The 21,418-nt window shown below is 42.8% G+C and overlaps 1 protein-coding gene across 1 annotated transcript in view; it reads right to left on the bottom strand.

The window, feature by feature from the left end:
- ZWINT (ZW10 interacting kinetochore protein) overlaps window positions 1-21,251 on the bottom strand; it is a 55,706-nt gene extending 34,455 nt beyond the window's left edge. The window contains exon 1 of the mRNA XM_073600009.1: window positions 21,094-21,251. Coding sequence (XP_073456110.1) covers window positions 21,094-21,113 — 20 coding nt within the window. The 5' untranslated portion in view covers window positions 21,114-21,251. The remainder of the gene's footprint in view (window positions 1-21,093) is intronic.
- Window positions 21,252-21,418: the final 167 nt, after the last annotated feature.

Genomic DNA, 21,418 nt, shown 5'->3' with positions numbered 1-21,418 from the left:
GATTCCCAGGCCACTGTCACTAGTTCTGAGCAAAGCTGAACTTTAACTCTCTCTTCCCTTTGTAGGACTGTCGAGAAGATACTTCATTACCTGTACAGATATAACTACAGACAAACTGACTCTCAATATGAAGTACAAGTAGTATTAAGCTGACCATACACAAGCTCAGGTGACTTAGGCCCCTTTCACACAGGCGCCTCCATGCAGCAGATGCCGCTTGCTCAGCAGGAAATCGATAGTCGATCCGCTAATCCGGCGTATGACAGGTCCATGTCCGCAGAGCTGAGACAGAAGGTCCCGCTTTCCTCTAGGGCAGTGGTTCTCAACCCTCCTAGTGCCGTGACCCCTTGATAAAGATTTCCCAAGTTGTGGGGACCCCGAACAGTAAAATTATTTTCATAGCATGGGTTGTCAGCACCCAAGGCAAGACAAGTAATTTGCGCCCCTAACCCACAAACATTTAGCGCTCCCCGAGTCCCTTCCACTTGTACAGTATTAAAACCCCTTATGGTACATTTTATGATGTATCACTCTCTCTTTATTCTCCTTTTTTTCCCTTTTATCTCACTCTATCCCAATTTCTTGTCCGCCCCATCCCTCTCTCTAGCCGTCTTTCTTGTTCTCTTATTCTTCCTCTCCTTTTCTTTGTTCCTCCCCTTCCTTTCCCCTCCCTTCCATGTATTCTCTATTTTTATTCCTTCTCTCGCTCCTTGGTGTGTGTGGTAATGGAATGAGTGGCAGTGCTGGGGGGGGGTTCTGATCAGTCAACTTAGGTGCTCTTGATCAAAGTCATCTGCTGATCTGAGAACTGTAGAGGGGACTTTTAATGGCAACTATAATCACAGGTAGTGTTACTCACTGTGTCTCCGACTTTGTGGTGTCTCGCAGAAGTGACACCTATGCCAACATCAGGAGATAGGGTCTCCTTCAGCCCCTCCCACTTCACATTCCTCACCAGTCAGATGACCTCTAGTCTCTGCCCCCCAGCCATGCCGTGAACTGAATGGGCGGCTGCGAAGAAGCTGAGTGGGCAGCCGTGGGTTTCAGGAAAACAGCCAAGCTGGGCGGCCGCGAAAAGGCCGGGAGAGCGGTGCGGGCTTCAGGAACAGCCCAGGATTTGGTGACCCCTGGCAAATCGTCATTCAACCCCCGAGGAGGTCCCAACCCCCAGGTTGAGAACCACTGCTCTAGGGGGAAAATCAGATGGAAACAGCCTGCCTGCGTTTCCATCTGATGCGCCAGATGGAAGGAAAATAGGACCACCAGCCATCTGTTTTTTTGCAGATTAGATGGTGGCGGGTGTCAGGAAACGTGTCTGCTGACATTCGCCGCTCAATAGACAATGCCGTGCCCGATCAGGTCCGCCTGAAAGACTGATCAGGCGGACAGCCCATGTGAACGGACCTTTAACCAAGAATAATCCATATATTCCATCATGCATGCTGAACAACACAGATGGACTAATCTTTTGCTGCGGGCTATTGTATTCTGACAGCCAGCTACCACAGCTGTCAGAATATCTGAACATCTGATTAGCTGCGGTCAGTTTGACCAACTTTTTATGCAAGGCTCCTTTGATTTCTGGTGTCAGCAGGGCCACCTGTGGCTCCAATTTCAGCTGACTGCTACAACTGCTGAAATTTGAGATGAGAGTATCCAGCTTTAGAGAGGACATGCAGACATCGCTTTTGCTGATCTTAGGATTTCAGGCTAAAACCTAAATGGACAATGTAACTTAACCAGTCTGTACAAGAACTGTCCATGCTGAGTTAGCGACATCCATCAAAGTGGACCTTGTGCCCTTGTTCACATTGAACATGACTTTGAAATCATGCAAGTTTATCTAAAAGCATTTCAGTCCGACTTTGGAGGCGACTTGAAAAGACATCTGTGCGGGTTCATACACAGATGTCCATTGAAATCGCCCACAAAGTCGCCAAAAGTTAGTGCAGGAACTACTTTTGGAAATCAGTGCCGCGCCACAAATTTGGCATCACACTGATTGGGATGCTTCTATTGCCGGCAATGGATTCCATTTGACATGCAATTTCACACCAATGTGAACAGGAGTTCAGCCTCCCAAGCACAATCCCGCCTCTCCAGCTCTCCTCTGCAGGAATAGGGTTTTTTTGTTTACCTCTTTTATAAAAGAATGTCCACCCCATACACACCACTCACCTGCACTGTGCCTTCCAGGATATGCAAGTCACATATCCCAGTAGGGATAGCCTTTCATTAAAAAAAAAAAAAATAAATATGCGTAGGGAGGGATAAGAACCTTTGTCAGGTTTTTTTTTTGCTGTCCCTGTCTGAAAGATTTACCCTTTGACAATGGTTGGAGACAGAAAATAAAGAAATATCGCCACAATCAGGACACGGACAAACGCTGACAAGGATTCCTAATGTTTCCCCAATCTATTGCATAAAATAGTATAAGAACCTACTTTATATGGAATTTAAAGACCTAAGTTTTGTTTTCTCCCACTAAAGCAGAGCTCCACCCAAAAAGGGGGAAGTTCCACTTTAAGGACTCGTACTCTTTTTTATTCAACAGGTTTTTAATCACATCAATACCAGGCACTTTCACCCCATTCCTTCCCAGACCAATTTTCAGCTTTCAGCGCTCTCACACTTTCAATGACAATTGCGGTCATGCAACGCTGTACCCAAATGAAATTTTTATCATTTTGTTCTCACAAATAGAGCTTTCTTTTGGTGGTATTTATTCACGACTCAGTTTTTTATTTTTTGCGATATAAGTGAAAAAGAGCAGAAATTTTGAAAAAAAAAAAAAAAAAAAAATTTTTCTTCTTTCTATTTTAAAAGAAATCCAATAAAATCAAATTTTGTCATAAATTTAAGCCAAAATGTATTCTGCTACATGTTTTTGGTAAAAAAAAAAAAAAAAAAAAAAATCTGTTAAGTGTATAATTGGTTTGTGTGATCACAGACAGATCTATGCAAATGATCATGTACAGATGTGCGCAGGTGACCACGGACATGTGTGCAGATAATCATTGGGACATGTGATTTTACTGTTACATATGTGGGGGACAGGTGTTTTTACTATGTGGGGACATGTGTGTTTTACATTGTGGGGACACTAGACTGGAGACAGCGGGGGGAATGGAGGAGGGGCCAGACATGGCATAGATCGCCACAGATACTGCGGCGATCTTTTGCCAGAAGTGGGAGCAAATACCTGGATTAGACAGGTATCTGCTCCCCCCTGAAAGGTGGCAAATGTGACACCGGAAGGGGGAGGAACAGGATAAAAAAAAAAAAAAAATCCAGAGAAAAAAAAGTGCAAATTGGGGTATTATACGTATTACTGTCCAAAAAAGTGACTCGTGATGATAATCCTGATCAGAAGAGGCTGACTTCACACACACACACGTGCTCCCCAAGCCCACCTCACCCGTGTGAATGCGCTCGCCTCCAACAGTGTGACCGCACACTTAAGTTTGGTCCATATAAGTGGTTGAACCACTCCTGGGCTCTAAGTGAAACTGGCTCAACAGGATCCCACAGGAAAAGCCAAAAAGTGCCTCAATTTTAAAACAAGAGGCTGGGTAGTGCATTAATTAATGCTTTTATAGTTTGGTGCGCTGGAAGCACCTAATATAACCCTGATGTTATGTTTTCTAAATAAAAATTCTTTAAACTAGCGATAATGCACTATCCAGCCTCTTATTTTAAAATTGAGGACAACTTCTCTGGATTTTCCTGTGGGATCCTGTTGAACCACTCCTGGGCTGTAAGTGAAACTGGCTCAACTGCTTATGTGGACCAAACTTAAGTGTGCGGTCACACTGTTGGAGGCGAGGGAGCGCGTATATGAAGTCACCCTCTTCTGATCAGGATTATCATCATTAGAGAGTCGCTTTTTGGACAGGAATACGTATAATACCCCAATTTGCACTTTTGTCTGTGGATTAATGAAAATTGGGGGAAAAAAAAAAAAAAAAAAAAAAAAAAAAAAAAAAAAAAACACTTTTGGACACTTGATATTAAAGAATAATACTAAAAAAATATTTCACTGTGAGCTTGCTTGTTACACAAAAAATAAAATAAATATATATATATATATATATATATATATATATATATTTTTATGTTCATAGTTACATTTTTTAGCAATATTGATTTTCATTGTTTATGGCACTATCTATGCATTTTTAAGGTTTGGTATCACACAGCGCTACATTTTTTGTTTTAGTGTCTAGATAGGCGTTATCAGGTAGCATTGAAGTTAACACATCTAGGTTAGCAAGGCCAGAAATCTACTACAAATGCAACCTATACCGGAATGTGGGGCAAATTCATCTGTTTGCATCAAGCAAACCTCCAATCTCCTCACACCTTCTTAAATCTAGACTTAATAAACTTCTCAGCATCAGCTCAGTAAACCTCTACATGTAGATGCGGTGCAGCAGCAGCAAAAAAAAAAAACCACACAAACACAAAACACCACCACACACACACAGTCAGGTGCAATAATAAACTTATTAAAGTAATGCAGTGACCGTTCACAACAAACCCAGTGGAACGGCTGCCCAACCACATGCAAATTCCAATAATGTGAAGAGGTATCAGCCAAGCTGACAGCATCTGTTCAGAAAGCAGACTGCGGCCTGGTCGTCTTATGCCCAACCGGGATGAAGCCCAGAGGAGTTGCAACTCTACGCTTTTCCTCCTTGTTAGGAACATTTCCCTTACCACTAGTACTGTACCCAACAAGCGGGGTACCTTTCCCTACACTACTGACTCTCAAAGCATGCCAAACCTGGGAGCCAGGGCCTTAAAAAGGCTCTGCCTGACCCAAGATGACTACCAGGGTCACATGGGTAGCCACATACAACCGAGAGCTTCCTCAGTGACCCAAGAAACCATAGAGGAACTAATTTCCTCTTCAACAACAATGCTGCCGTGGAAAAGTGCCACCTGCAGTTGAGAAAGTACACTGCATCTGCCTACTTACACATCAGTGAGGTCAGCCTTAAGTACTAGATGGATCTGTAGCTGTTGGTTGTCCATTTCTTCCCCACTTGGGATTTGATAAGAAATGCTTTGACAGCACTGAACAGCTAAATACACTGGTAAAATTTACCAGTCAAAGGATCTGTATTTTTGTTGATCCATTCTGTCAGACAGCATGACTGATGACCCAACTTGTCCATACTACAGTTAAAGCCGTTCTCTGGGCACCAACTCCAACCCCCCAAAAGTGTCTAAATCTGTGGTCAGGTGATGCAGGAGGTCCCAAATCTTCCAGGTGCCCATGTCACTGCTTGGGTCCAATGGACTATCCAGTGGCGGGATCCCCACAAGGTCCAGAAGACTGCAGTAGCATGAGGGCATCATAACAAAGACTGCAGCACTGTTCTCCCACTCCTGCAAGAGTTCCCAGTGAGCAATACGTGATGGCAGACTTAGGCAAGTACAAAAGGCAAAAAAGCATATAGATTTTTTTAATCACTTCCAGCCCAGGCCTATTCTGGCACTCATCTCCTACATATAAAAATCATCTTTTTTTGCTGGAAAAAATACTCAGAACCCCCAAACTTATTTAGCAGAGACCCAAAAGGAAGAAAACGTCAGTCTTTGCAATTTGTTTTTTTTTTTTTTTTTTTTTTTTTTTTTTTTTATGTCACACGGTATTTGAGCAGCAATAAAAAAAAAAACCACCACACTAAAGTTAGCCCAATGTTTGGTAGAATGTAAAATATTATGTTACTCTGAGTAAAGAGATACCAAACATGTCACTCTTTAAAAACAAAGTTATTTACTATAAAAAAGGGGGAAAAAAACTGCGCTCAAGTGTACATAGTCTTATTGAAATTAGGTGATATTAATCACAAATAAGTAAAAAGTCCCAAAAACAAAAAGCAGCAGCACACAGCAAAGGATGCACGTAGTAGATGGAAGAGAAAAGCTGCGCTATATAAAAAATGCAGATCAGCGGTGCGTTGTGTTTCCGGATCACTGAAGTACAGTTCAAAACATATGACACCCATTTGAGCTAATCCTTACCGTGCCACCACCTAATAAAAAACTCGCTTACCAGATAGTAAGCAAGAGGGAGCGGATGGCTAAAACCCAGCCAAGGCCTTTAATACACCGACAGAAGCGTCCGGACAGGGGCAGTCACTGGTTGGATCCAACCAGTGACTGCCCCTGTCCGGACGCTTCTGTCGGTGTATTAAAGGCCTTGGCTGGGTTTTAGCCATCCGCTCCCTCTTGCTTACTATCTGGTAAGCGAGTTTTTTATTAGGTGGTGGCACGGTTAAGGATTAGCTCACTTGGGTGTCATATGTTTTGAACTGTACTTCAGTGATCCGGAAACACAACGCACCACTGATCTGCATTTTTTATATAGCGCAGCTTTTCTCTTCCAAAGTTATTTACTAGTAACATTCTTTCCCGGAGTCTTTCAGGACAGCCACCTGAGAGACCCTGGATCCTCCCCTCTGTAGGAAACCCCACACCAGCCTTCTTTAAATTTTCCTCCTCCCCTGCTGGCTCCTCGGTTTTTTAAAAGAGCACCTCCAGTCCTCTGGGGACACACAAGAACATACGATACACAGTCAAACTATAGCACATTTCCTGTAAGGAAATTTCAAGTATTTTATACATTTGGGTGGGTACCTGTGCTGTCCTGAAAGACTCTGGGAAAGAACGTTATCAGTAAGCAACTTAAATTTTTCCCCTAATCATCTTTCAGGACAGCCACCTGAGAGGATAATCGAGCACTTACCCCTAGGGCGAGACTACACCTTGTAAGACCTTGCGTCCAAAGGTCCGATCCTTTGCCGACCACAGATCCACTCTATAGTGTTTTACAAAAGTGGCGAAGCTGGACCATGTTGCCGCTTTACAAATCTGTTCTGGCGTTGCTCCAGCTCTCTCTGCCTGTGACGCTGCCACTGATCTTGTGGAGTGTGCCCCGATAGGAGGCATGCAGATCCCAGAGGGTATCAGGGCACACTCCACAAGATCAGTGGAGTGTGCTTTTCAGCAGCGTCTCAATTAAGCGGTTTGAGAATCCTTTCGTTTTCAGCAGCTGCTCCTCAGACAGCAGGCTCCACCTTTCCACTTGGGGCAACACACTGGGCCCTGGGAGAGGAGATCCTTCGGGATTGGTAAAAACCAAGGGGTTCTACAGCAAGTTCTTTGAGCAAAGAAAACCACAGCCTCCTAGGCCAGTGTGGGGCAATGAGAATCAGTGACGTGTTTTCTGTACGCAATTTTCTTAGTACTGCTGGTATGAGCACTGGTGGGGGAAAAGCATAACATTTGTTGAATGCCCACTTCTGTGCTGGTGCATCTAATCAGAGTGTGCCATCTTCCCTTTCAAGGGAGAAGAAAGCCTGGACTTTCCTGCTTTCTTTTGAGGCAAATAAGTCTACCTGAGGTGTTCCCCACTTTTGCGTAATCCGTTTGAACACTTCCCGATTTAATACCCAGTCGGCTGCTCTCAACTTCTTTCTACTGAGGAAATCTGCCACTTTGTTTAATTCCCCTTTTAAAATGTACTGCCGACAAGGAGAGGAAGTTTCTCTCTCCCCAATTTAGTATTTCCTCTGCTAAGGTCCACAGGGTTCTGCTCCTTGTTCCTCCCTGCTTCTTGATGTAGGCAATTACTGATGAATTGTCAGACCTGACCTGTAAGTGATGAGAGATGTGAAGGCCCGGAAAAAAAAAAAAAAAAAGAAAAAATTTGTTTCCGTTTTTTTCTGAAGGCTTTTTTGTTTTTGGAAACATTGAAAAAAGAAGAAAAAAAATAAATAAATAAAGTGGAATATTTTATTTTAACATAATGAATAAAATATTTTAAGACAGGGTGTTCAAATATTTTCCAAATCATTAAATAAAAAAAAAAAAAAAAAGGGGGATGATATCAGATTATTCTAATTTCTGTGCACTGAGTGAGGACAAGCAAGTCCTAGGCAACAAACTGAACCCTCCAATATAAGAACAGTATGCATTTCTTCCTTTAGGAGGTGCTGTGCTGCTATTGTAACAAGAACCGGTCTGGTCAAACCTTAAGTTTTTAGAAGTTCCTAATTGTGATGACGGACAAAAAGAGTAGCTGCAGAAGCAGAGACGGATACTGACAATTTCAGCTCAGCAAATGATTCTGATTAAATGTCCATTGAAACTTAGTCCCACTCTCTTAACACTTCCCCCATCTTCAATTCTTTTTATGAGAATGGGGTTTTTATTTTTATTTAATACTGTGGAGAGGAAATATGAAAAATTGTTACTTTTGGTTTTGAAAATTGTTTTGTGGAGGCTTTTTCTCTGTTCCACGTAAACTAGTAAGCAGTTCAGGAGATTGTTTGCTCTCTTTGTTACAAATAAATATTATAAAAAAGTAAATTCTGTTTGTAATAATTGTTTGGCTACACTATATTTTTAATATGCTAGTTGTGATAATTTTATGCCAAGTCAAATTGTCCATAGTCATATTTTATGTTCCTAAAGTAACAGAATGACTTTCAATCTTAAAAAGACAAAAAAGTGCTAATTTTTTTCAATTTTTCCCAAAATTTCCTTTTTTTTTTTCTCCAAAAAAAAAAAAAAAAAAAAAAAAGGGTTTTTTTTCCCGAGCTTCAAAATTTCCATAAATTTTACATCTTTAGATGACCGCTCAACTCTTGCCAAAAGGATTGAAGTGTTAGGAATACTGCCTTCAACTTCCAATTTGATAATCTTGTCATCTCTTCTTTCCAAGTCCCCTGTGTTACCCAGGAACCTATATGTGCTCCCCACCCTACGCCACTTGCATCTGTAGTTATTATTCGGGCGATTGGTGGAGCCCATATACGTCCTCTGTTTACATTTTCTGATCTCCGCCACCACCAAGATCTTTTTACCTGTGTTGATATCAGAACCTGTGTGTCTAAGGACTCTTGTTTGCGGTCCCATAACTTTAATGTGAATATCTGTAGGGGTCGAAAATGTAAACCTGCCCATTGTACTGCTGGGATTGCCGAGGTTAGTAATACTAGTGTTGACATTCGTCTTATTGAGCATGGTTGATTGGTCTGTAATGCTTTCATTGTCTCTTGGATCTTTTGTATTTTCTCCCTGGGTAGAAACACTTTGTTGGGCTCAATCTAGTATGTACCCCAAGTATATTATTTGCCGAGTGGGGTTTGGGTTGGATTTTTCTCTGTTTACCAACCAACCTAGATTTTCTAGGAATGCCTTTGTATACTTCAAGTTCTCTAGTAATTTTTCAGGAGAGTTTGCAAAGAGGAAAAGATAGTCTAGATAGGCAATGATGGATATGCCCTTGATACGAAGTGTCGCTAGGGCTTCTGCCAGAATTTTCAGAAAAATTCTGGGCGAAGAGGAAAGGCCAAAGGGTAGAGCCTGAAACTGAAGGTGCATGATCTCCTTTGTTCTTATTGCTAATCTTAAAATTTTTTGGCAACTCTGATTTATCGGGATGTGGAAATACGCATCCTTTAGATCTAGGGAAGCCATATAGCAACTTGATAGGTTTAGAGGTTTTAGGTTGAGTATCGGCCTGACCTTTCCCAAGGGTTTTTGCCCCCCCCCCCCCGACCTCCATCTGCTCTCAGGGATGCGGGGGTGGCGATCTTCACCAGGTATGTTTTTTTACCTGGCCTGTCCAAGGAGCCACCTTTTAGGATCTCTTGCCTGAGCCTCCCTGGCTCTCATGTCCTGATTCCAGATGGTGTCTCCCCTCTGGAGGAAACACATAACTGAGGACCCAGCAGGGGAGAAGAGGAAATTTAAAGAAGGCTGGCGCGGTGTTTCCTACAGAGGGGAGGTCTCAGGTGGCTGTCCTAAAAGACGATAAGGGGAAAATTGCGCACACTCGTGGAAGGGGCGCCAAATTTTGGTACTTAAAAATCTCCATAGGCCAACGCTTTAAAAATGTTTACAGGTTACCAGTTTAGGAGTTAGAGGAACTCTTGAGCTAGAATCATTGCTCTCACTCCATTGTTTGAGGCAATGCCTCACATGTGTGGTGTGAACACTGTTTATATATGCGGGCGTGACCTATGTATGCATTTGCTTCTGTGTGCGAGCATGAGGGGATGGGGCCACTTTAAAGTTAATTTTTTATTGTTTATTTTATTTTTACACTTTACCTTAAACATTTTTTGATCACGTTTATTCCTAAGGGATGTAAACATCCCTTGTAATAGGAATAGGGCATGAAAGGTACTCTTTATGGAGAAATCTGGGGTGTACAAGTCCCCAGATCTGTCTATGCTGAAGAATGAAAAAAAAAAAAAACAAAAAACAAAAAAAAAAAAAAAAAACACACAACAAAACTCACCACACAATCTCAGGCTTCCCAGAAAAAAAAAAAAAATAAGCGTTTACATCTGCTTGCAACAGAAGCAACATCATGACATCGCTTTGGCCTCCGAAGGTTGGAGATAGACGGGGACAATCTGGTCCATTCTATGGTAAACCGCTGCCGGGTGATTCATTCTCTGTCTACCAATCACACAGGCAAGCTGAAAGAACCACCGAAGGGCGGCGTCACCTCCCACCACCTGTAAAAGCAATCAAGCTGCTGAACAACAGCTAGGATTGCTTTTACATTGCAGGGAATCGCCTGCTGAAAAAAAAAAAAAAAAAAAAAAAATATGGGTTAACTAAAGAGACAGCATAATACCTTCCCACCTCTCTGGTCAGCTCCGGTGCTCTCCTCCTCTATCTTTGGCCTGTGGGTGTTCCCGCATCATCACATACAATGCAGGCTTATCAACCCTGTATTGTACTGTGTATATAGAAGAGGCAGGAGTGTGACCATCACCTGACCATGAGCACTTCAGAGAGGAGGCTTTGTGGGATTGATTGCACTGCTGAAGCGAGGAATAAGGTAAGAATTACACCTTGTTCCTGCACCCATAGACTGAATGAGAAGTTATCCCTTGTCACAACAAGGGATAACTGCTCAGTCTATCTTTTGCAGAGAGGGCTCCAACGCAAGTGTAAATTTTATCTGATCCCTGGAGTTGGACTTTGAAGAGGAACGGAGCTCTGGTAGCTGTGCCCAAAATAAAAGCAGGCTAAGGTACTAGTCACATATTTCATATCACAGTTCCTCTTGAGCCCACCAGCTGTCTTTTGGGTATCCTGGATGACCTTCAGTTGACAGAACTCCAGGTGGTAGCGGTGAACAGAGCCTTATTTCAGGCCCGTAAGCCTTTGCAATTGTGTAAAGCTCCGAGGACTCCCACCCACAAAGAATGGGTACTTAATATGGGGCATACCCTCCGACTGAAGAAAATATACTCCCAACACAGAGTGAGCCTGAGTAAATTCGACAGGTTATGGGGGGGATTGGTTGGCCGTGCTAAGTCTTGCTCCTGTGGAACTGGTCTTGGATAGGATCCTAGGCTAAGGAAGGGATAAGAGTAATATATATTATGCAGATGTGCCTATTGTATTGTTGTGTGTTTGGGGGGAGTTATTGCATTGTACTTGACATGGAATCTTATCGCTGATCTGTAGGATGGTTGCATGTGCTTTGCCCGTTTGTTAAAACTTAACATGTCCTTAAAAAAAAAAGGGGGGGTACTAGTCACTAGTATGTGGAAGGGAAAGACTACCGCGCTATATAAATACAGAAAATCAACACAATTGAGAAACTATATTGAAACAAATAAGTGACAAAATCAATAAAATTTAAATAGCAGAAGCAGCCGCTAAAAGTGAGATACACACACTATAGAACAATCAATATAAAAAAGCAGCGCTGTGAGCGTTATATGCTTATAGAATTAAGCCAATGTGAGTAAAAGTAGGCCGATGCAAATGGGATAAATGAATAAACCCAAGATTGGGATAAATGATATCAAAAGTTCATAATTTAAACATATATTGTTTGATAACAGTCCTAATCAGTGATCAAAGTCCAGATGAGTGAAGTGAAGTGGAGAGACATAGGCACAGGCCCCAGTCTAAGGCAGGAATACAAATAAAAAGTGGATAAATCCTTCACCGCACCACTGTGATACCGAATAAAAATGCGCGCTTACCAAACGGCAAGCATGGGAGAGCTTGCGACCTTAACCCGGTCGGGGCCTTTCATGGAATGGAGACACCAACACACCACTTCATTACACCTTGAGATAAGCCCGCTGTCCACCAAGTAACAAGCAATCCCTCTACTGTGGGGATAATATACTCCTAGCTGGGGGTTGTTCTCACAAGAGATGCCCCGGAGAGAAAAAGGAGAGCAACATAGCGTAATCCTGGTTGAGTATTTATTAAAAGAAATAAAATCACACTTACAATGTGGTAGATACACATAAGCATAAAGAGCCGGCCGGCTAGAAGCGAACACCCGTCCTGCAGACGGTAGAAGCAGCACGTCAGCACGCCCGACGTACGTTTCGTCACACTCTGACGTTGTCTGGGGCACGGGCGACGCACTGACGTGTCGCACCTAAATAGTAAACCACCGTAACCAAGCCTCATATTGAAAACGAGACCGTAAATCACCTTGCGCTCCACTAAGTAAGGGCAGATGGTACAGGAACGCCATCTTAGATAGGGGATTCTATATTACATCGTATAAACGTTACCAGTACAGAAACCACCAAACGTATATAACCGATGCGGAAAAAGGAGGGGTTACCAGTAGTCTCACACATAAATTACAATGTGAAAAAATATATATAAATAGAAAATTGACAGAACATACCAGAGCTTTAATGATTCATTCTAAAAAGGAGCTAGTCATATAGAGGGGCCCAACTAGAACGTACTTGGGGGCATACCTTTCCATTCTCACTTAAGCGAGAAAATTAGCATAAGAGTTTACCATGCATACAACACACCCAAATGAATTTTAGACTAGATGGATAATGTTAGGGAAGAGGAAGGTGATTTCGTCCCCCGTACGTAAATGTACATAAAACCACAGTACAGCATAGATCATATACATATACATTATGAAAAATATTAATACAAATAAATCACATAACAGATATTCTTATACAGTAAATTAATCCCAAAAGTCAATAAAAATATTAAAAAGACGTAAATTTATGTCTACAGGTACACTAATGGGGCAGATACCCCATTTAGTAAAGAATCTAAGTGTACACTAATGGGGCATATACCCAACCAATAAATCCTGGATGAGTGGTATTGGCCACTTATTAAATGGGTAAATAAAGGTTCTCTCAGGTGTCACAAGACTTAGGTAAATAATCGATTGATGGATTTAATAGACCATAAAACTGAGGGATTTTTTATGAGTTGTCGATAAAAGCATTGGTGTCAGTATCCACATTGAGCCCATGTGGGACATAACACTTAATTTTATGTATCCAGAGCATCTCAAGTTTTGAGATGCTCCTGACCAGAGAGCTCCTCCTCCAGTGGGGCCGATACCTATCGATCCCCAGAAAAAGGGTTTTGGAGGGGTCCTTGTTGTGAGTAGTCAAATAATGCTTTGAAACAGAATGTTTTGGAAAACCATTTATGATGTTGGTAATATGTTCGTTTAAGCGAACGGAAAGGGGTCGTCTGGTCCTGCCCACATACTGTAACCCACAAGGGCACTGCAGCAGGTAGACGACCCCCTCCGTTGCACAAGTGATAAAAGGTTTTATGTCATGCTCCTCGTGAGTACTATAGGAGGTAAATTTCTGGGTTCGCCTAGGCGGCACAGAATTAAACCTACAAACGCGACATCTACCACATTTATAGTACCCCTTCAAATTATCGAAAAGGCCCTGAATACCCTTAACAGGGGGATCGAGAACATTAGGGGCTAATCTATTCCTAAGGGATGATGCTCCCCTAAAGATCACTTGTGGTTTTTCGGGGACAATCGCTCTCAAGACAGGATCATTGCCCAATAGGTGCCAATGTTTAAGTAGGCTTTTAATGTTACTATGCTGTATTGAATAGGTGGTAATAAAGGGGAGAGTGACAGAATTCTCTCTGGGGAGTACCCTCTCGCTTAATAACTGATTCCTGTCGATATCCTTGACAACATCCAAGGTTTGGGTTAAAGACTCCATAGTGTACCCTTTTTCAACAAAACGGTTCATCAAGACTCCGGCCTGTTGCAAGAACTGTGAGTCATCAGTACAGTTACGTTTGAGACGCATAAATTGACTCTTGGGTACAGACCAGAGCCATGATCTGTGGTGGCAGCTGTTCAAAGGAATATAGGAGTTGCGGTCCGTTTTCTTAAAAAACGTAGAGGTTACAAACCGGTCCCCCTGTATAGCGATATTAAGGTCCAAAAACTGAATATTAGACTGGCTAGCCTCAAAATTAAGCACAATGCCCCTATTGTTTTGGTTAAGTTCCTCCATAAAGAGGTCTAAATCACTACGGCTACCATCCCACAGGAGGAGGATGTCGTCAATGTACCTGGCCCACAGTTTGAGCTGGGGCCTCTGGCAAACATGGACGACATCCTCCTCCCACAGGGCCATAAACAGGTTCGCAAGACTGGGGGCATACTTGGCCCCCATCGCGACTCCACGATCTTGTCGGTAAAAATGTTTGTCGAACCAAAAATAATTGTGGGATGCGGCATATTTTAGAAGTGCCATAATAAAGTTGATTTGTTCATCATATAATTCTGAGTCCCTTCTTAAATAATATTCAACCGGATAAAAACCCAACTCATGGGGAATGATCGTGTATAAAGACGTTACGTCCGCCGTAACCATCCACATAGTGGAGGTAGGGGTGAAGTTGGTTAATATATTGATAGTATGCTTGGAATCCCTGATAAGGGAAGGCATTTTCCCCACCAGGGGTTGTAGGAAAAAATCAATATACCTGCCCACCCGGGACGTAAGGGAATCAATCTCACACACAATGGGACGTCCCGGGGGGCAGGTGGGATGTTTATGCACTTTTGGCAGATAATATATAACGGGAGTGCGGGGGGCTTTAGGTATCAAATAAGCCTTTTCCTTCTTATTGAGAATTCCTTGAGCGTGCCCTCAATCAACCAACTTTTTCAGTTCTCTAAGATATGAGGTTTTGGGGTCTGATTCCAGGGGAGTATAGGTCTCTCTATCCCCAAGAATCCTATACATTTCCTGGAAGTAGTCTCCTCTATTGAGAACCACAATCCCTCCCCCTTTGTCCGCAGGTCTAATAACTAACTCCTTGTTGTTACAAAGAGAATCAAGACCAGTGTAGAGCTCACGGTCAAATTTTACCCTCTTAATGGGCATTTTATCTAAATCCCTCAACAGCACCTCTTTGAAAACCTTGATAGAGGGTGCCATAGCCCCTGGAGGATTGAAAAGGGAGGCATTAGCCAATCCTGAATGCTGGTAGTCATTTGAAAACACATTTCTCTCTTGAACAGGGTTAGAAAGCATATATCTCTTGATATTGATTTTGCGAATGAATTTATGAATATCCATATAGGTTTCAAACTTATTTAATTTCCTAGGTGGTGCAAACTTTAAGCCTTTATCTAGTACCGGTTTTTCTTCCTGGCTGAGAACTACAGTACTTAGATTGAAAATTCCTGTTCCAGCTAAAGCTTTTTTCTTTTTTGCTCAAATACGTCTGCCCCCTCGGGTGCCTCTCCCTGCTCTGCCAGTCGTTTGGTACCCTGGCCTGGTCGTCTACCTGCTGCAGTGCCCTTGTGGGTTACAGTATGTGGGCAGGACCAGACGACCCCTTTCCGTTCGCTTAAACGAACCTATTACCAACATCATAAATGGTTTTCCAAAACATTCTGTTTCAAAGCATTATTTGACTACTCACAACAAGGACCCCTCCAAAACCCTTTTTCTGGGGATCGATAGGTATCGGCCCCACTGGAGGGGGAGCTCTCTGGTCAGGAGCATCTCAAAACTTGAGATGCTCTGGATACATAAAATTAAGTGTTATGTCCCACATGGGCACAATGTGGATACTGACACCAATGTTTTTATCGACAACTCATAAAAAATCCCTCAGTTTTATGGTCTATTAAATCCATCAATCGTTTACCTAAGTCTTGTGACACCTGAGAGAACCTTTATTTACCCATTTAATAAGTGGCCAATACCACTCATCCAGGATTTATTGGTTGGGTATATGCCCCATTAGTGTACACTTAGATTCTTTACTAAATGGGGTATCTGCCCCATTAGTGTACCTGTAGACATAAATTTACGTCTTTTTAATATTTTTATTGACTTTTGGGATTAATTTACTGTATAAGAATATCTGTTATGTGATTTATTTGTATTAATATTTTTCATTATGTATATGATCTATGCTGTACTGTGGTTTTATGTACATTTACATACGGGGGACGAAATCACCTTCCTCTTCCCTAACATTATCCATCTAGTCTAAAATTCATTTGGGTGTGTTTTATGCATGGTAAACTCTTATGCTAATTTTCTCGCTTAAGTGAGAATGGAAAGGTAAGCCCCCAAGTACGTTCTAGTTGGGCCCCTCTATATGACTAGCTCCTTTTTTGAATGAATCATTAAAGCTCTGGTACAATTTAGATGGATGTTCTGTCAATTTTATTTATATATATATATATTTTCGTTTTTATATTTTTTCACATTGTAATTTATGTGTGAGACTACTGGTAACTCCTTTTTCCGCATCGGTTATATACGTTTGGTGGTTTCTGTACTGGTAACGTTTATACGATGTAATATAGAATCCCCTATCTAAGATGGCGTTCCTGTACCATCTGCCCTTACTTAGTGGAGCGCAAGGTGATTTCCGGTCTCGTTTTCAATATGAGGCTTGGTTACGGTGGTTTACTATTTAGGTGCGACACGTCAGTGCGTCGCCCGTGCCCCAGACGTCAGAGTGTGACGAAACGTACGTCGGGCGTGCTGACGTGCTGCTTCTACTGTCTGCAGGACGGGTGTTCGCTTCTAGCCGGCCGGCTCTTTATGCTTATGTGTATCTACCACATTGTAAGTGTGATTTTATTTCTTTTAATAAATACTCAACCAGGATTACGCTATGTTGCTCTCCTTTTTCTCTCCGGGGCATCTCTTGTGAGAACAACCCCCAGCTAGGAGTATATTATCCCCACAGTAGAGGGATTGCTTGTTACTTGGTGGACAGCGGGCTTATCTCAAGGTGTATGAAGTGGTGTGTTGGTGTCTCCATTCCATGAAAGGCCCCGACCGGGTTAAGGTCGCAAGCTCTCCCATGCTTGCCGTTTGGTAAGCACGCATTTTTATTCGGTATCACAGTGGTGCGGTGAAGGATTTATCCACTTTTTATTTGTATTCCTGCCTTAGACTGGGGCCTGTGCCTATGTCTCTCCACTTCACTTCACTCATCTGGACTTTGATCACTGATTAGGACTGTTATCAAACAATATATGTTTAAATTATGAACTTTTGATATCATTTATCCCAATCTTGGGTTTATTCATTTATCCCATTTGCATCGGCCTACTTTTACTCACATTGGCTTAATTCTATAAGCATATAACACTCACAGCGCTGCTTTTTTATATTGATTAGTCACTAGTATGGCCTGAGGTTTCCCATCACTGACTTATGCCTTGTTCTGCTCAGTGTGGAAGTAGACATCCTGGTAGAGGCGGGGCTTTACTTCCTCGTGTCAGATCCTCCAGAAAGGAGAACAGTGAGCTGTATAATAGTGATATCACCAAATCTCCTGAGTACTGGTGGCGATTGTTGTAATTTTTTATGTCACAAGTTATTTGCGCAGCGGTTTTGCAAATGCATTTTTTTGGGGGAAGAAAATACACTTTAGTTAATAAAACAAAATATTTCCCCAGTCTTTTTGTATAATGTAAAAGATGTTACACCAAGTAAAAAAAACACTTAACATGTCACGCTTTTAAAATTGCACATGCTCGCAGAATGGCGACAAACTATGCTACTTAAAAAAATCTCCATAGGCCACGCTTTAAACGTCTTTACAGGTTACCAGTTTAGAGTTACAGAGGAGGTCTGGTGCTAGAATTATCGCTCTAACGTTTGTGGCGATAACTCACATGTGTGGTGCGCATACAGTTTACATGTGTGCGCTTCTGCGCATGAGCATGGAGGGAAGGGGGGGTGCTTTCAATTTTTTTTTTTTTTTTTTTTTTATACTGTCATTTTAAATGTTTTCTTTTTTTTTAATTGGGATCACTTTTATTTCTATTACAAAGAATGTAAACATCCCTTGTAATTATTATTATTATTATACAGGATTTATATAGCGCCGACAGTTTACGCAGCCCTTTACAACATTAGGGCAGACAGTACAAGTACAATACAATTCAATACAGGAGGAATCAGAGGGCCCTGCTCGTTAGAGCTTACAATCTAGGAATATAAATAAGGATGACAGGTCCTCTTTATGGAGAAATCTGAAAAATAAGAAGGCCTCAAATGTCTCAATTACCTTTAAAGGAAAAGACAATAAATGAAAAAAAAAAAAAAGGGAAGAGGAGAAAGTGTGTATGTATATACCTCCAAGAACATAGAGGCAATCACTCTTTGATCGCCTATGTGAGCAGCCGGCAGCATCCTCGGATTGTGTATAGGGCGAAACAGTAAGCCCAAGTGAGCAGGGAGAGGGACGTCATGAACACTTAAGAAAAAAATCTGCGGTGGTGCAAAAATTCTACAATGAAAAAACCTGCAAGTGTACAAAAGACGTGCATGGGAACACACAAGAAAGTGCACTTAAGGGTGTGCTTTTGCCCACCTCCTGAAGGTGTAGGACTCATATCCTGACCGCCGGATTGCAAGGCTCCTGACGGGGACATAGCTTCAACATGGCTTGCCTAGCCAGAAGGCTTGGCAGACCACCATTCTTCTAGGACAGCTGAAGCCATCCCCGAATACGTAGTCAGGGGAGCTTTCCCGACGAGACCCCAGAGGCAGGGGAGGAAGGAACCAGGAGGCCACACATCCTCCCCTTAGACATCAGGGTAAGCTTGAGGAGTCACACCCTTCATCCAGTGAAAAAACAAACAAAAGTGAAAAAACATAGTAAAAAAAAAAAAAAAAAAAAAACACTTTGGTGTCTGTAACCGTTAGTTCTTTTCACACCATAGGGTTTCACACCCCAGTGTTACTAAGAGCTTCCCTAAAGCAACCTCTCCCAGGGGGCACAGACACCACGGATCATCTGCCTTCCCAGCCCATGGTCTGACCAGCTAGACCGCTCAAACCAGGAGGTAATGGACCTTTCCAGCTTTCTCAGGGAGAACTTACTCCCAGCCCCTCAATTACATTTAGCCGCTCCAGTTTCAGTTCCTGACAAAACCAACCTTCCAGGTCCCCATCACTCCAGCAGATTTGCATAGCCACCACCCCAACCTTGATCAGGTCAGGACAATAGCACAGCGCCTCCACTGGATTACTGAGAAGAACAGATACTACACTTGATCTTAGCCAAAAGGTCATGAACACTCATGAGAAAGCCAGCCACAAAAAGCGGTACCGGGGTTATGTTTTAAAGGGATTACTGTCAGATTGTTACTCCTGTCTGTTTTCCTGTTAGGGGGAGTCACCCTATTTGTCCTGGTGATCACCAAAAATGAAAGAAAATTCCAAATGTTGGGTTGTCACCAGAACAGGGATACAGAAGGGAATTCTTCCAAGGGGGATCACTAGTTCTGGGGAGACCTCCCCCCTCCCCTTTGGAGGGATCTCCTCTTACTTCCTGTTTTGGCCATTGGACAAAAATCTTCCTTTATATATATAAAAAAAAAAAAAAAAAAAACCACACACACACACACACACACACACACACACACACACACACACACACACACACACTTTCCTTTAGTTCAACTTTAACCACTTCCCGCCCGGCCTATAGCAGATTGACAGCCAGGCGGTGGTTCAGTTATCCTGACTGGGCGTCATATGATATCCAGCAGGATAACAGCCGCCACGTGCATCGCCGCGATCAGTGTGTCAGTTTGACACACCGCTCCACTGATCTTGGTAAAGAGCCTCCGGCGGAGGCTCTTTACCACATGATCAGCCGTGTCCAATCACGATGTCAATAGGAAAAGCCATTGATCGGCTTTTCCTCACTCGCATCTGACAGACGCCAGTAGAGGAAAGCCGATCAGTTGCACTCCTGACGGGGGGGGGGGTCTGCTCTGATTGTTTATCAGCACAGCCCCCCCCCCTCGGATGCCCACACTAGACCACCAGGGAAGGGGGCAACATGTGGATGGCCAGGTATGTACCCCATGGCCATCCGCATGTGCAAATTATGCCCACTCAGTGCCCACAAATGGGCACTAACTGGCACCATTATATATCAGTGATGCCCAGCAATACTACCCATCAGTGCCACCAGTACCGTGTCCACCTATCAGTGCCACCCATAAGTGCCACCTATCAGTGCAGCCATATCAGTACCCATCATTGAAGAAGAAATCGTACTTATTTACAAACATTTTTAACAGAAAAAGAAAAGCGTGGGTTTTTTTTCAAAATTTTCGGTCTTTTTTTATTTGTTGCACAAAAAAAATAAAAGCCACAGAGGTGATCAACTACCACCAAAAGAAAGCTCTATTTGTGGGAACAAAATGATAAAAAATTAGTTTGGGTACAGTGATGGATGACCACACAATTGTCATTCAAAGTGCGACAGCGCTGAAAGCTGAAAATTGGCCTGGGCAGAGAGGTGTTTAAGTGCCTGGTATTGAAGTGGTTAAATAAAAAGTGTCCGGGACAAACTGTCTGAACTGGAGCAGTTGCCTAGAGCAGCCAATCAGATTACATTTTTTTTTTTTTTTTTTTTAGATCTAAGCTAAATGGAAAAAAAATGAAATCTAGAAGCTGATTGGTTGCTATGCAACAAACCCCAGCTGAGACAGAACTTGTTAGACGCTCCATAGCCTTTGTGGAGGGAGGAGGATATGGAGACAGGATTTCTATGCAGGGACACGTGACTTCCGGTGCAGACCGCTGAGGTGAGTGATATCCTGAGGGGGGCAATTGTGGAAAGCAGGGAACACCTCAGTGCTCAGCTATGGCCTCATGCTGCAATGAAACAGCGCCCCCAGTGGCCACCTAGCAGGGCGGTGATGAGTTACCAGACACTTGTCTCCATACACAGAGACCGGAGCCCGCCTGTAGGTTCACTACTTACCTCTGTGCCGCTTCTGCCATCCTGTCACCCCTTCCCGCTTCCTCGCTACAAATTTTATTGGCTACCAGCGCTCGTGTCTAAAGTTTCTATTGGCCGCAGAATTCCTAATTCCCGCCTCTTCCCGTGAGCCCTTGCGCTTGCTGTTATGGAGACGGTGTTCTGTCGAAATAGCCAACTCGTCAGCTCCCGGTGGCCATCTTAGTAGAGGCAAACATTATTTTTAAGGTTTCACCTGAAAGGTTTAATTTGTGGGCTACAACAAAATGTCGTTTTCCTCGCTGACTTAAAATCCGCGTAAAACTCCCCTCTTGTGTTTGAAAATCTA

Source organism: Aquarana catesbeiana, linkage group LG09 (assembly GCF_042186555.1).
Source record: "Aquarana catesbeiana isolate 2022-GZ linkage group LG09, ASM4218655v1, whole genome shotgun sequence".
NCBI classification, from domain to species: Eukaryota; Metazoa; Chordata; class Amphibia; order Anura; family Ranidae; genus Aquarana; species Aquarana catesbeiana.
Note: the sequence above shows the minus strand (reverse complement) of the source record. Positions and strands in the feature narration are given on the sequence as shown.